The sequence below is a fragment of the Mesoplodon bidens genome (genome assembly GCF_964165515.1).
Source record: "Mesoplodon bidens genome assembly, chromosome: 9".
In the NCBI taxonomy this organism is placed as follows: Eukaryota; Metazoa; Chordata; class Mammalia; order Artiodactyla; family Ziphiidae; genus Mesoplodon; species Mesoplodon bidens.
This window is the reverse complement of record NC_138166.1, coordinates 14,215,357-14,230,311: the sequence shown is the minus strand read 5'-3', so window position 1 is coordinate 14,230,311 and position 14,955 is coordinate 14,215,357. Positions and strand designations below refer to the sequence as shown.

Genomic DNA, 14,955 nt, shown 5'->3' with positions numbered 1-14,955 from the left:
AAAATAAAATAAAATAAAATAAACAAAGTGACACATTATAGAATCTAACCTGCTCGGGAAAGCAGTCAAGATGGGATAAAGGCAGAGAGCAAAATCATAAGAGGGATCTAGGGACTAGAAAACTTGATTAAGTTAGAGAGCCTGTCTACCTGAGGAATAACTTAATAAGAGGAAAGGAGCTTATGGTTAGAGAATAAAATGTCTGGATTTGTGATTTCAGAAGTAGAGCCATTCTTGGCGATTACAAGGTAAAACGGCCCTGGGAAAGGACTCCTAAAATGGAGGGATAGAGGTCACTGGACAAACATGAAAACTGCCAGATGGACAAGAAGGGAGAACCAGGCAGCAAAAAGGTAGGAGACAGCACAGTGTTCAGAGAACTTCAAGTAGTCTGACATTTCTAAAACTTGAGTTAAGAGGGATCGAGATGAGGATGGAGAGGCAGGGAAGAGTCAGGTCACATAAGTCATGTCTTTATCTGAAATGTAATTCACTCAGAATGAGAGCTGTCTGCTGAAGGGTCGAAGGGCTGGTAGATTTTTAAAAATTAGTCCAGTTCTAGGGAAAAGGAAATGTGAAAGATACAGGGAAGCAGATTTCAAAACAAAAGAGAATGTTCTAATGACTAATGATTACTTAAATAGGTTGCCTTGAAAATTCTTTACTACTAGATAAGTGTCTAAGCAAAACTCCATGCTGGGACTTCCTTGGTGGTGCAGTGGTTAAGAATCCGCCTGACAATGCAGGCAACACGGGTTTGATCCCTGGTCCGGGAAGATCCCACATGCCAGGGAGCAACTAAGCCCGTGCACCACAACTACTGGGCCTGCGCTCTAGAGCCAGTGAGCCACAACTACTGAGCTCACGTGCTGCAACTACTGAAGCCCGCGCACCTAGAGCCCATGCTCCGCAAGAAGAGAAGCCACCGTAACGAGAAGCCTGTGCACTGCAACACAGAGTAGCCCCTGCTCGCCGCATCTAGAGAAAGCCCGCATGTAACAACGAAGACCCAAAGCAGCCAAAAATTTTTCTTAAAAAATTATTTAAAAAAAACTAATGGATGTACATAAATATTTTAAAAAGAAACAAAAAGAACCCCTCAATGCTGATCTACCTGTGATGTTATACAAAGAATCAAACAGGGCACCACTAAGTCCTGTCCAACTCCATGTTAAGTAATAAGGGGCAGAAAAAAAACATCACTCACCAATTCTACACCTATTACTCCTGCACCAATGACAACCATCTTTTCTGGAACATTTTTTAAAGACAAAGCACCTGTAGATGACACTACTGTATCTTCATCGATCTGTAATTTTAAAAAAAGATATAATCAAAATTATGTGGAAAAACCTACTGATTATAAACTGTGATCTCACTCAGTATAATCACTAAAAATACTAGGTCATTTATTTGCTTTGTGCTACTTATGACTTTTATCCATAGACTCAATTTTATCAAAACCCATTAAAAATGCTCACTTAAAAATTTATCATTCAGCATTTCAAAACAACATGGTCAATTTTAACTTCATATTGAATTGAAATATATCTTAATATAGTGTTCTATTTCTGGTCACGATCACTGCAGAATAAAGACAGGCAATTTCCTAAAGCTGAATGACTGTCAACATATAGTACTTCCGTCAGAGATCTGTCATTCAAAGTTCATAAAGTCGTTTATAAAACATATTTCTGCAGGAAGGTTGTGACAGCTGTAAAACATGTAAATACCGTAATTCCAGGAAAAGGAGTGACTTCGGAACCTGTGGCTATAAGAATGTTCTTTGTATCAATAACCTGAGTGCTGCCATCGGCTTTCGTAGCGGTGACCTGATTTTTCCCAGTTATCTTTCCATATCCATTTACATGAGCAACCTTTAAAAAATAATGTTTATAAATTCACAACGTTTAAAATAATTTTTTGGAGAAACAAATATGAGTAGTCAGAAAAAACTATTAAATCATTTATCCAATACAAAATACTTCCCTACTTAGTAATGCCACATGTGGAACAGCAGACGTTTTGTTACATGTATCGGGGAAATCTACGTCAGGTTAATGTACTGTTTTAAATTAAGTATTCTCCAGCAGCCAAGTTCCAATGACATCACTGTGAGCATAACGCAATGTTACGGTGTACGTAAACTACAGCAAACATGTGCACAGGAAACACACTGACCTTATTCTGTCTGAACAGGTGGGCGATTCCACCCGTTAGAGCTTTTACTGCGTTACTCTTCTGCTCCATCATCTTCTCCAAATTCAAGCGAACTTCAGACACTACAATTTGGTAAATAAATCTTTAGTCCGTAGCTAAATTCCTGAAGCAACGTGTGGTATGTTTCACTAATCAAGGTCTAAGAAACTGCAGCCTAATTCTTACGGAACTGTATAAAAGGCAGTATTACAATTTTTTAATCTAATGACTGATACAATAATCGTAGCTGGCAAAAGGCAAACAGCGTCCTATCACAATAACAGAACCTATCACACACTGTAAAAAGTCCACCTTCAGGAAAAACGAAGTCCAAAATGAAACATTACACCCCATTATGACAATATATTCTCCAAACACCTTATGATAACTATAAATCTGGAAGAGATTTAAATTTAAGTACTGCAAAAATGACAAAGTGAAACATCACTGGAAATTGCAAACAAAAGGGTAAATCTCATGAAACAACTACTAAAAATACACATTTGAAAACTTCAAATACAGAAGCTTAATATAAAAGAGTTTAATAAACTAGATTTTACTCACTCATTTAATTCAGAAGAAAACTCTGAAACAACTCAGAAGATAAAGAAACTCAAACTCAGCAGAACTTTACATGTAAGCATACCTCAGAAATCAGCTCATGCAACCAACACATATCTTAAAGATGAGGAAACAGAGGCCCTGAGAGATTTGATTTACCTAAAGTCACAGAGCTAGAATGTGAAGCTTTACCTACAATGCATGTCTTTGACTAACCCTGTCTCTTCTTTCCTTTGTGGGAACAGAAAGTGAGTTTTGATTCTACTTTTCGTCTAGCTTAATATATTTGCTTTAATGTATATACATCACTCCTATACCTTCCTGCCTGCCTACACTACAGCCCAATCTTTCAGAAACCTACCGCTACAAAGAAATAAATGAAGGAAAATCAATTAACACCCCCCCCCCTCCAACCAAGGTGTGTTTCGGCCCTTCCTAGAAGGGCCAAACTATATATAGAGGGCTTCCCTGGTGGCGCAGTGGTTGAGAGTTCGCCTGCCGATGCAGGGGACACGGGTTCGTGCCCCGGTCCGGGAGGATCCCACATGCCGCGGAGCGGCTGGGCCCGTGAGCCATGGCCACTGGGCCTGTGCGTCCGGAGCCTGTGCTCCACAACGGGAGAGGCCACAACAGTGAGAGGCCCACGTACCGCAAAAAAAAAAAAAAAAAACTAGATATAGATATAGATAGATATAGATAGATATAGATATCTGTAAACAACAATAATTGGAGAAAAAGGATGAAATGAAAACAGTCCAAAAAGAATGGCAGGAGACATGACATAACAAATTAAAATGTTATGAAATGTCCTTCTTTTCCACTATGCTGCATCCTTCCCCCTCTCCTTGCATCTCTTTCCACTACCGACAACTTAAGGAGACTTTGCTTCCTTCACCATTATTTGCCCATGGCACTCAGGAATCCAGCGCCTCCCAATGATCTCTAGGTTTCAGGGAAATAAAAACTGACTCCTCTCTCTCTCTCTCTCTCTCTCTCTCTCTCTCTCTCTCTCTCTCTCTCTCTCTCTCTCTCTCTCTCTCTCTCTCTCTCTCACACACACACACACACACACACACACACACACACACACACACACACACACACACACACACACACACACACACACACACACATGTTAGCAAAGGAACACAAGATATCATAGTAGAAATATAAATTTAAGCCTTCTTTCTTAAATAAATCTTCTCACATTAAGATCTTTGTCTTACGCTTCCCTCACTGAACATATATTACACACTGATTAGACACAAGTCAAGTTAAGCCAGAAGAGTCAAGTTAAGTGAAAATATTGCTAAATATGAAAGGTATACATACTTTCAATTCCTCTAGATGCAAAATCTTTTCCATGGGCCATATGGTAATAATGAGAGTTATTCAATAAAGCCTAAAGGAAATAGACTCAATTATCAAATTTCACAAACTATATATAATAAAAAACCACTTACAAAATGACATTCTCTACGTGAAATAGCATATAGGACTACACCAATTCAGTTTCTGTTCTTACATAATTAATCTAAGACAAACAATAACGACTTAAATGTTCAACAAACAAACAACTTTCTTTAAAAGCAATGAATTAAATACACACTTCAGAAAGGCAGGTTAAAAAAGCAGTCATATTTTCATATATAAAGGGGCTAAAAGAAGCAGTTACTACCTATTATCTGTTTCACTGTAAAGGAAAACTAAAAAAAAAAAAGTGGAACATCAGAGTCTGTCATCAGAGCCTAGCTCAAAGGCTAGGCATTCTGAGACAAGGAAATTATTTCAGGAATCTATGGCAGACCGATGACAGTACTCTAAGTTTTAACAAGGGAAAAACGTGTTTTTATCATCCCTGGTTTATTTTTTAATAACTGTATTAGTTTAATATTTGAATCTCAATATATCCTTCTACCTGGTGGCTAATGAAAAAATTTCTGCACTGCACAAAACATATGCTCACCTTAGAAGGAATACAACCAACGTTCAAGCATGTTCCACCGAGTGTTTCATTTTTCTCAACACAGACTGCCTACAACCAAAGAAAACATTATTTACTGCACATAACCTGCAATGTTTCGGTTCACTGAAATTCCAAATATATCTGTCTTAATTCTTCTACAAAACATGCTACTGAAGCTGTGTTTGTGAGAATGAAACAGACTCCTTTATAATTTATTATTTGAAGAATACTAACCCAAAAGCGTATTATTCTAAAAGATATTTTTGTTTAACAACCAAATACATGTTTCTGGCTCTATTACTGTATCTTCCAAAGTGTGATTAGAAGCCAAAACAAAAAAGTATTGGGGGGAGGGGAAAAATAATGACTTCACGTTCCATTTCATGAAAATACTACAATCGAATAAACCCTCTCTCTTCATTAGTCTCAGGCCTAAATATAATTTATAGAATTAAGAAATTATTTACCATTATTAATTACCTGCAAAGTATTTTGTGAATGTGATCAACTCTTGCCAAATGAAAAGGAATCAACACCTAGTCTGAGCCTAAACCTTACCTTGAAGCCTAACTGGGCAGCTTTAATAGCAGCAACATATCCTCCAGGACCAGAACCTATCACTGTTACATCAGCATCAACTACAATAAAAGCAAATGGATACAAAACAATAAATTGCTTAATATCGACCAAAAACAGTACATTAAAAAAAAAATCTTACATTTTACACCTCCAAGAAAGTGCAAAAAATCAGCATTTTCTACACAGTACTATTCATTCCTAGGTACCTGATGTTCTTTGACATAACTGAAAATGGCACAGATTTTTAAATTTTGTTTTCTATTTATTCATTACGGCATACCAAAATACAACGGAGCTTTGTACCCACTGACCTTGCTAAATTCCATAGTTTCATAACGGACAGGCATTTACTGACACATCTGTATGAAGGAAAGAGCCTGAGCTTTGGAATCTTGACACACCTGGCTTCAAATCTCAGCTCCTGTCACTTATTAGTTGTGTGACTAAGTGACCTCATTTTTCTGTCATACAGGAACAATAACACTGTCTTAAATGATTGATGTTTGGATTAAATAAGATAATTTTGTATAATACTTTAGTTCTCTCAATAAATTTAAGACTGATTATATCCTTTTCAGGCACTTAACTTCTAAGATATCAGGGGGAAAACTCTGCTTCCCTATGATGCATGGCAAATACGTTTTGAACTTTATTTGAATAATGATACATTTTGTATAGTTTAAGATAATAGGCTAAACAGAACTCAATGAATTATTCTGGACATTTATCATATAAAGATAAGAAACTGAAAATTAACTTTGATCAGTAGCCTGAGAAATATAATAATTATGATACAAATGTAAAATTAAGTCCAATTATTCCCATTCTCCTCAATCCAACATCAAATAAAGCAACAATAACTGTTAGAGTTAGAGACAGTCTCCCTTCTCCACCCCCCAACTGTCACTGCAACCTAGCATTTAGCAGTTTTTAACACACTTTCACATATATTATCATGTTTTCCCCAGAACTTCCTAGGAGGAAGGTAAGGATGGCATATATCCGATATATCACAGATAAAAAACACTAGGTTCAGAGAGGTCAATTAACTTGCCCAAGGTCATCTAGCAATCGTGTGGCACAGACAAAATTTCTGTCTCTCCTTCCAGTGGTATTTCCATTATTCAAACTACTCCATTCCTCAGTTTCACCTATCCCCAAGGGCAATAATCAAGCTTTATAATTACTAGCTATCTGACCTTAGATGAGTAATTTAACCTGCTTCACCCTCAGTTTACTCATCTGAAAAATAAACAGTACAAGAAAATCTACCTCATAGGGTTGTAATACAGAATAAATAATGTATACAAATAGCTTAGCATAGTACCTGGAACGTACATAGTAAGTATTCACTGTATAATAACTATATTCTGACCTACAAAGACAGCAATTTTAATTTCTTATCATCCCTCCCCCACAAAACACACACCTCCTAGGGGATGGGAGTGTAGTATCATTCAAAAGACCTTTGCTGGCCTGAACAGAATCAAATAACCTCTATGTTGGACGACAACTAACAAGTTAGCCTAGCCAGTTATCCACAAAATCTAAGAATCGTCCTACTGAATAAATCATAGTACTGATTCTCCTTGGTTATGTCAGATGATAATTAGGATTACTCAATACATGAAAAAACTATAGCTGGTTCAATACATGATAAAAGTATTGCTTCAATTTTTACTAATCCATTTATGCTTTTTGGCCACAATGCTTGGTTCACTCTTTCACATTCAGAATTAAGTATGTAATAAAATGTATTTCTTTTTTCAAGTCTTGAACCAAATCAGGACCTAAACAATATCCCTTAGTTTGGGTCCTAATTTTTAATTTCACAGTAATCTAAATACAAGCTACAAAACATGTTTCTCTGCTGATTTTTTTAACATTTTTTTGGTTATAATATACATGTTTGTTGATTAAATTTAAACACAAAAAAGCCAAAATACTTACGTTTTATTTCCCAATTTACGGTGTCATCTTAGGTCTTTTTAAAAACCGTAGAAAATACCAAAAAACAGTTCACCTTGCACTGAAGATACTAAGTGTACCATTCCATCAGAATCCCACTAAAGTGCTAGGAAGCACAAAGATGAAGGGAAAAAAGAAGTCTTCATCTGAAGATTTGTCAACTGAAAGTATAGGAGGGTATGATCCAATGCAAAGCTTCAAAAATAAGCTATTATTTAGGGGAAGTACACCAATGTCTGCAATTTACCTTGAAATGCATCAGAAAAGTAAGAAAAATGAATGGATACATATATGGATGAACAGATATGTGATAATGTAAGTATAGTAAAATGTGAAGAATCCATGGGTATTCACTGTAAAATTCTTGCAACTTTTCTAAATGTTCGAAATTTTTCATAATAAAATACTGGAAAAATAAACCAGCTAGCTTTCACCTTTACCAAAAGCTGCTTGCAAGTGACAGTTTACAATACCTGATTCTGACTCACCATCTCCTTGTCAAGAAGCATTTCTCAATTTTAAAGTAGTTTTAAAAATCAGGATATAGAAAAGTAGTTAAACCAAACACATTAATTTAGGGAACACTTAATATATAATTTTACAAAACTAGCATCAGCCTTTAAAAGTGAAAAAGAAAAGCTGAAAAGGATATACAAATTGATAGCGTAAGAGAACGATGACTAAGCCAAAACGGCAGAAGACAGCTGGATAGCAATCTTCATTTCAGGTGGCAGTAAACTACCAGGAGAAAGCTATTGGGTTGATACTTTAAAAAATGCTGGGGTACAGTAAGAGGTGACTGACTTAATTAGTCAACGCCATGAAATGAACTGAAAGAAAAAGCAGGAAAACGTGCTCTACAAGTTACTCTACAAATGTTACTTATTATATCATTATGAGGAAACGAAGGCTACCACGTTATCAAGGCTACCCCTGAAGTAAAGGTGTCCGGTTACAAACCAACTGTAATCATCAACAAATTACAACACATGTTTTAAGAAGTCAGTCTGCAATATTACCTGCCACTTGGATAATATACATGCCAGGTAGTGAGCTAAATGCTTCCTGTTGTCTTATTTAAGCCTTGGCACACCTCTGTTACACAGTTATTACTGCCATTTAACAGGGAGAAGATAAGGCTGAGGGTAACTAAACAACCTATATAAGGTTGCACAACTAGTAACTGATCCAGCCAGGATTCAAGCCATATTCTTTAGATTCTGAAGCCTATGCTCCTACACCATTATGCCTCCCAAACACTCAGATGATCCCATAATCTCCAGGTCAATTAGGAACTCCAACTAAAATGACACGAAGCTCTTCATTATCAGAATGAAATAAAATTTCATGAATGCCTATCCTATGAGGAAATCATCACTACCTTCAAAAACCTTACGTTATAGTTAGGGGAAATAGGCACGTATCAAAATGTAGATAAATCAAGATCATTTTTAAAACAAACAAAAAAAGGAATAGGAAAAGAAATATAAGGCAGTAATTATTAATTAATTTCACTAAATGAGTATAAGAGCTACTTGTTGTAATGTTTACTTGTTGTTTTGTTGATGGGGGGGCGGTCTGTTTTAAAATCATCAATAGCCTGGGACTTCCCCGGCGGTCCAGTGGTTAAGACTCTGCACTTCCACTGCAGGGGGCACTGGTTCAATCCCTGGTCAGAGAACTAAGATCCCACATGTTGCGTGGTGCAGCCAAAAAAACAAAAAAACAAAAAAACACCCAAAAAACAAAACAAAAAATACAATAAAATAATCAATAGCCTAATCTTCAGTCTATTTCCATAGTCACATCCTCTACCTGTGATCACCCTAAACCGTTCAGCTTCAAAGAAAATCTTGAATTCTAATACTTTTACTTTCTGATGATAACCCTACAACCCTCTAGTCCGTAACAAAAGAAAAACACGGTAAAAGAAGACAGGATTTGAAGTTAAACAAACCTGAGTTCAAATATGAGCTCTACCCTCTCTTCAATTCTTGGGTAAATTATCTAATCTCTCTGGGCTTCGATGCAACACAGGCATAACAGTGACAGTCATATCTACATCCCAGGGTTGAGAGGTGAGAGATGAGGTATGTCAAGATCCTGGGAGGATGCCAGCTGCACACTGGGCACTCGACACGTGTTTCTTCCCTTCTCAGAGCCTCCTGCCAATGTTAGTCCTGCAGCCGCCAGTCTCATCCCCACCCTCCTCAGCTACCACGCTGTCCCCTCCTGCCAAAACCCAACTAGGACTTTATTCTCTTGCTCCTCATTGGTTTCCCTGCCTCTTGTTAGATAAAATCCAAGTTCCTAAATACACATCTAAATCTCTTCAATAACTATTTCTCCAGCCTCATCTTCCACCACATTCTGCTTATCCACCAATATCATGCAGTTTAAGCTGCAGCAATAATGAATTACTGGTACCTTACACGCACAGAATTGGGCTGGTCTACCCACACACATTCTGGCCCATCTACCTAGAAATAAATACTGATAGCATGTATTTCACATTAGACACAACTCTAAGCTCTTGGGCTACCAATGAACGACAGAGCCCTGGTTCTTACTAATGAGAGAAAAAGTTATTACAATAAAAACTGTGATCTGCAACCAAAACGAGCTTTAAAAACAAATGTGCCCCTGCTTAAAACACTTCAATGACCTCCAACTGCCCTTAAAATAAAGAGTTAGGGTCTTCTGTAACCTGGAGAAGTCAACCATCAACACATTTCAGCCACACTGGCCCTTTTTGGGCTCCTCAAATGCACTATGCTCCTTCTCGCATCAAAATATTCCCACATGCAGGTCCTTCTACCTGGAACACCTCCTCCCATACCCACTCCCACCCCAACCCTTTTCAGATATCATCATTTCCTTAGAAAATAACTGTGGCCATTCCTGATCCATATACAGATATCATAACTCCCAATGCTCAGTTTGTGGAGTCCTTATCACAATTATTTGTTGGATGTTTATATTCCCCAGTGGACTGTAAACTATAAAGCTGCATCTTGTCTGTCCTGTTCACTGTTGTATCCCAGCAACTAGTCCAATAACTAGCACACAGTAGATACTCCATATCTGTTGAAACAATGAATGAATAAATTAACATAGCAAATGTGACTGATGAAGGGCTGTGAGTCTATTCCTGTCATGAAACAGGTCATATCAACAACAACACACAATACTTTTCAAATCTTGATGAACTTGGTTCATATTCAAACACCTCCCAGATGCTGTAACAGGGACTGTATCATAATAAACTTGAACTCCTCAAGTTGGTCAAGCAACACTCATGTAACGAGGCAAGCCAAACAGAACACGGATAAAGAGTGTAAGCTCTAGAGTCAGAAGAGTGTTCCCAGCTCTGTCATTTCCTAGCTAAGCTCTCACGACTCAGCTCCTCCATTCACTAAATGGGGAAAATAGCAGCACATACCTGGTAGGAGAGCCACAAGGATTAAAGACTGTGCCTAAAACAGAGTAAGCCCTCAATGCATCAGTTAATATCCCTGTTGCTGCTGGGTACTCACTGTGTACCAGGCATGGGCCCAGAGTTTATTCAATAAATATGCACTGAGTACCTACTGTACCATTTTTGATGCTAAACAGTCACAAATCACAGTCCTTGCCCTAATGAAGTGTGCACTCTTGAGGAAAGTACAGACATTAAATAAACACCTCAGACAAATATAAATATGTACATAAAACACTTGTTACTTCATGCAACCAAAGACTTTATGCACGGAATCTACATGGGTACTAAGGGATTTATAATTTACTCAATGTCAAGGGATCATTACATTATTGGATTCATGCGTGCTCAGTTATTCCCGTAACATTACAATCTAAGTTCCTGCCCAGGAACTGCCTGGCAAATAGAAGGTACTGAATAAGTCCTCCTTGAATATGTAATACCAAAGGTGTAGAATGAGCCATGGAAAGTCTTTACTTGCATGCTTTGGAAATGAAGATCTAATATTTCTCCTGTTGAGCTGAGAAAAATAAGTAATAATCCCATTTAACAAAAGAGACAAAGGGTGTATGCCAATTATACCTCAATAAACTGAAAGGGGGAAAGAAGGGACAAAGGACATAACGGGTCCAACTCCCCCCCACCCCGCCACCATCAAATTTGTATTTTTTATAGGATTTCTTGACCTGTTCAAAGCTAGGATAAATCACCCACTGTTGGTCATTAGTGACCCAAATCCTCCTCCTCCTCTTTCTTCTAGGAATGTACAAAATGATAATAGTTTGACAACAGTTTAAGGATACAGAATAAAATTATTTCACAGGATGCAGGGAGACCAATGGTCACAGCTCCCCCCAGTTAATGGTTTCTATAATGAAGCTTTAAGACATCATATGCAACTTTACTTATGATTATATGAGCGATTCCAGAAAATGTCAAAACAGATAATTTCGGGCTTCCCTGGTGGCGCAGTGGTTGAGAGTCCGCCTGCCGATGCAGGGGACACGGGTTCATGCCCCGGTCCGGGAAGATCCCACATGCCGTGGAGCGGCTGGGCCCGTGAGCCATGGCCGCTGAGCCTGTGCGTCCGGAGCCTGTGCTCCGCAACGGGAGAGGCCACAGCAGTGAGAGGCCCGTGTACCGCAAATAAACAAGCAAGCAAACAAAAAAAAACAGATAATTTCAAATACTCAATAGTCTTGGTACTGGGAGGCCAAAGTATCTTACTACAAACCCATTAACTCCCTGTTTTAAATACTTTAAAAAATAAAGTAGGTATCCTTTACAGAAACTTCAAATATATAGAAAAAAGTATTCATAGCCCATAGCTTCCTTTCAGGGTACATTCTTCTAGTCTTTAAAACGTGCTTTTGATAAGCCCACCAAGATTTTCATTCAGCGTGGAAAAAGATTTCTCACCATTCTAAACAGTGTTAAGCAACTAACACACTCCATCTTACCCAGTGGACAGAATTACGTTTTTGGGGGTTTTTTTTGGCCACACAGCACAGCAGGCGGGATCTTAGTTCCCCGACCAGGGATCAAAACCCATGCCCCCTGCAGAGGAAGTGCGGAACTTTTCAAGTGTAAACATATAAAATCACTCCTCTGCCCAACACCCTTCAGTGGTTTCCTCTCACACTTGGGAGTAAAATCCTGGCCTGGCTTATAAAACCCTCCATATCTGATCCCTGCCTACCTCTCTGAGTTTACATTCTTATGGGTCTCTGCTCTAGCCACACCAGCCTTCTTGCAATTCCTTAAACCTCACAACTGAATTCTCACCTCAGACCCTTCTCACTGCTGTTTGCCTCTGCCTGAAATAAACTTCTCACTCCCTCACTTTACTCAGGCCCTTACACAGAAAAGCCCTGACACCCTATCTAAAATAGCCTCCTTACCTCCCAATTACCAGCTTTCGTTTTCAAAGACCTCCCAAAATATTTCCATTACTTGCGTACTGTTTGTCTTTTACCCCCAGACTATAAGTTCCATAACAGTAGGGCTTTGCCTCATTCACCACCCGGAACACACTAGATGCTCAATAAACATTTAAGTGAATAAACATATGAACAAGTGAATTCTATGACTGATTACTTTATTATTAGTTACTCTACCGTTCACTTGCTTTTACATTTAAACACAAAGGAAATACGAGTTCATATGAGGAAAACCTGTTTTACTAAGTACTTACTTGGTTGATCTGCATAAGTTCTCAGTGGCACTGCAGAAACTCCTTGCAGACCATGAGATATTCGATTGAAATGGCCTCTCTGAAACAAAGAAAAGAAAATGTTCCTATTATGTAAAATATGATTTCAAAATATAGAACTCCTGAAGGTCCTTGAAAAGAACGAGTTAAGGCAAATGTATCAAGCAATGATTATTAATGTACCTTCCACTGCCACAGAGGTTACACATCAATTTCTCCTCTTCTGTAAAAACAGTCAGCTTGCCACACTTTTCATTATAAACAGTCAACACCCCATTTCATATTTAACCTAACTAAAACATGTTACTCAATGGTGTTAAGTTTTATGAAATTTTAAGGAAGCATGGCTAACTTTTGGTGCCAGGGATCATTTTAATGTCATAACTAAAGTGTTCAAAGTTCTAGCTTAAGTACTTGGATAATTTCATTATGCAAACCTTTTACACGTGATCCATGTACAACCTATGAAGATGTACCTGAACCGTCCAACAGGAATAGAAAATGAGAGAAAATACCTTAGAAAAATGCACCAAGTAATGTACTCATATTCAAGAGCTACTACGGTTTTACAAACTGCATCATAATCTCCACAACAACCTCTAAATGTGGATGGCTACTATCTCCTAAGAACGGTGAGGCACAAAGGAACAAAGCAAATAGCTCTGATCACAGAAGGCAAATGGGAAGCAGTGACAAAACCTACACTGAGCTAGTAACGTTGTCTATTTCAAGGCACTTCTTGCTGAGGTCAGGACAGCGGTCCAAAGAACAGCAGAATAAATATCAGCCCTGAGTTTTAGTCCCAGCTCTGCCTTTCACTAAAAGTACGACTTTTAGCATGTTACATTAACTTCGGAAAACATAAGCTACTCATCTTTGAAACAAAGGAGTCTGACTACTGTATTATTTTTAAGGTCTGCATCAATATTGTATCCAGCCACGATCCCACATATATACACTTTGGCTGTATTTGGTACATAAATGAAAAAGGAAAGCTTTCCTGAGGATAACCTGTTACAATTAAAAATACAAGCTGCTAAGAGGGAAGTCAATGCACACTAGCTTAAAACTGCAAACACGGAAGGGACCTTCGAGGAATTCCTAGGGCTACATGTTAGGGCTGACTCGGTCTGGGTCTTTCAAGCGGTGGCCCAAGGTTACCTGTCCACTGTAGAAAGGCCACTCAGGGGCCGGGACGAGGATTAGCAAAAGGTATGAAAAAGAATCGACCATATGGGGCAAGGTAGACTCATACTTCCTCCGCCAAGGGGGCAAGGCCTATGTGCGACCGCCAGGCCCCACGGCCCAGGCTTGGGAGGGAACTGTGTGTGACTGCTGGCCGTCATACAACCCATAAAACCGGCCGGGCCTCTCCACCGCCCAGGCCTCTGCCTCCGAGCCGCCGCCCGGGCTGAGCCGGTTCAGGGGTGGAGCCGCAGCTGGTCCCAGCCTGGCCGCCGGCCTCTCCCAACCCCACCAAGTAGGCCGCGTCCCGGACCCCGTCAGCGGGCCTCTCTGTGCCTCTGGCTCAGCACGACCCCACCCAGTCGGCCCTCACCTTAGCCAAAGAACAGTACACACGACTCCAGCTCTGCATCTTGCCGCTGGACTTTCCTTTCCGCCAAAGCTTTCACCTCCACTAAGCGTCTCCGCCGCCTCGCCAAGGTCTCCCCGCTCTGCGCATGCGCGAGCGCTGCCTACGTCATCGGTCGGGCGCCGCGCGATTGGCCCGCGCCGTGCGGACCAGTCAGGCTTGGCGTCGTACACTGTCGTAAGGAGCGTAGTGCTTTGTGGCAGCGGGGAATGAGGGACCGTTCTAGGGGAATGAAAGTGTCCGGAGTTGCAATGTGATCTTACAGAATACTTGAAAGGCGTTTGCTTTCGTAAAGCTATCGTTTGCTTAAGGCACACTACAAAAAGTAAGGTTTCACCAGTTCTTGATGCTGCTAGGCTGAGGAATCTCAGCACTTTCCGGGCACTATCTCACTTTAT

The 14,955-nt window shown here is 39.3% G+C and overlaps 1 protein-coding gene across 3 annotated transcripts in view; it reads right to left on the bottom strand.

Moving 5' to 3' along the window:
* The window catches only part of DLD (dihydrolipoamide dehydrogenase), a 51,786-nt gene extending 37,138 nt beyond the window's left edge, over positions 1 to 14,648 (bottom strand). For all 3 annotated transcript variants that reach the window (XM_081244639.1, XM_081244637.1, XM_081244638.1), the window contains exons 1-8: positions 14,522 to 14,648; positions 12,946 to 13,024; positions 5,285 to 5,364; positions 4,727 to 4,795; positions 4,093 to 4,162; positions 2,182 to 2,282; positions 1,734 to 1,877; positions 1,208 to 1,309 (exon numbers count right to left, since the gene is read on the bottom strand). In XM_081244639.1, coding sequence (XP_081100765.1) covers positions 1,208 to 1,309; positions 1,734 to 1,877; positions 2,182 to 2,282; positions 4,093 to 4,162; positions 4,727 to 4,795; positions 5,285 to 5,364; positions 12,946 to 13,024; positions 14,522 to 14,560 — 684 coding nt within the window. In that variant the 5' untranslated portion in view covers positions 14,561 to 14,648. The remainder of the gene's footprint in view (positions 1 to 1,207; positions 1,310 to 1,733; positions 1,878 to 2,181; positions 2,283 to 4,092; positions 4,163 to 4,726; positions 4,796 to 5,284; positions 5,365 to 12,945; positions 13,025 to 14,521) is intronic.
* Positions 14,649 to 14,955: the final 307 nt, after the last annotated feature.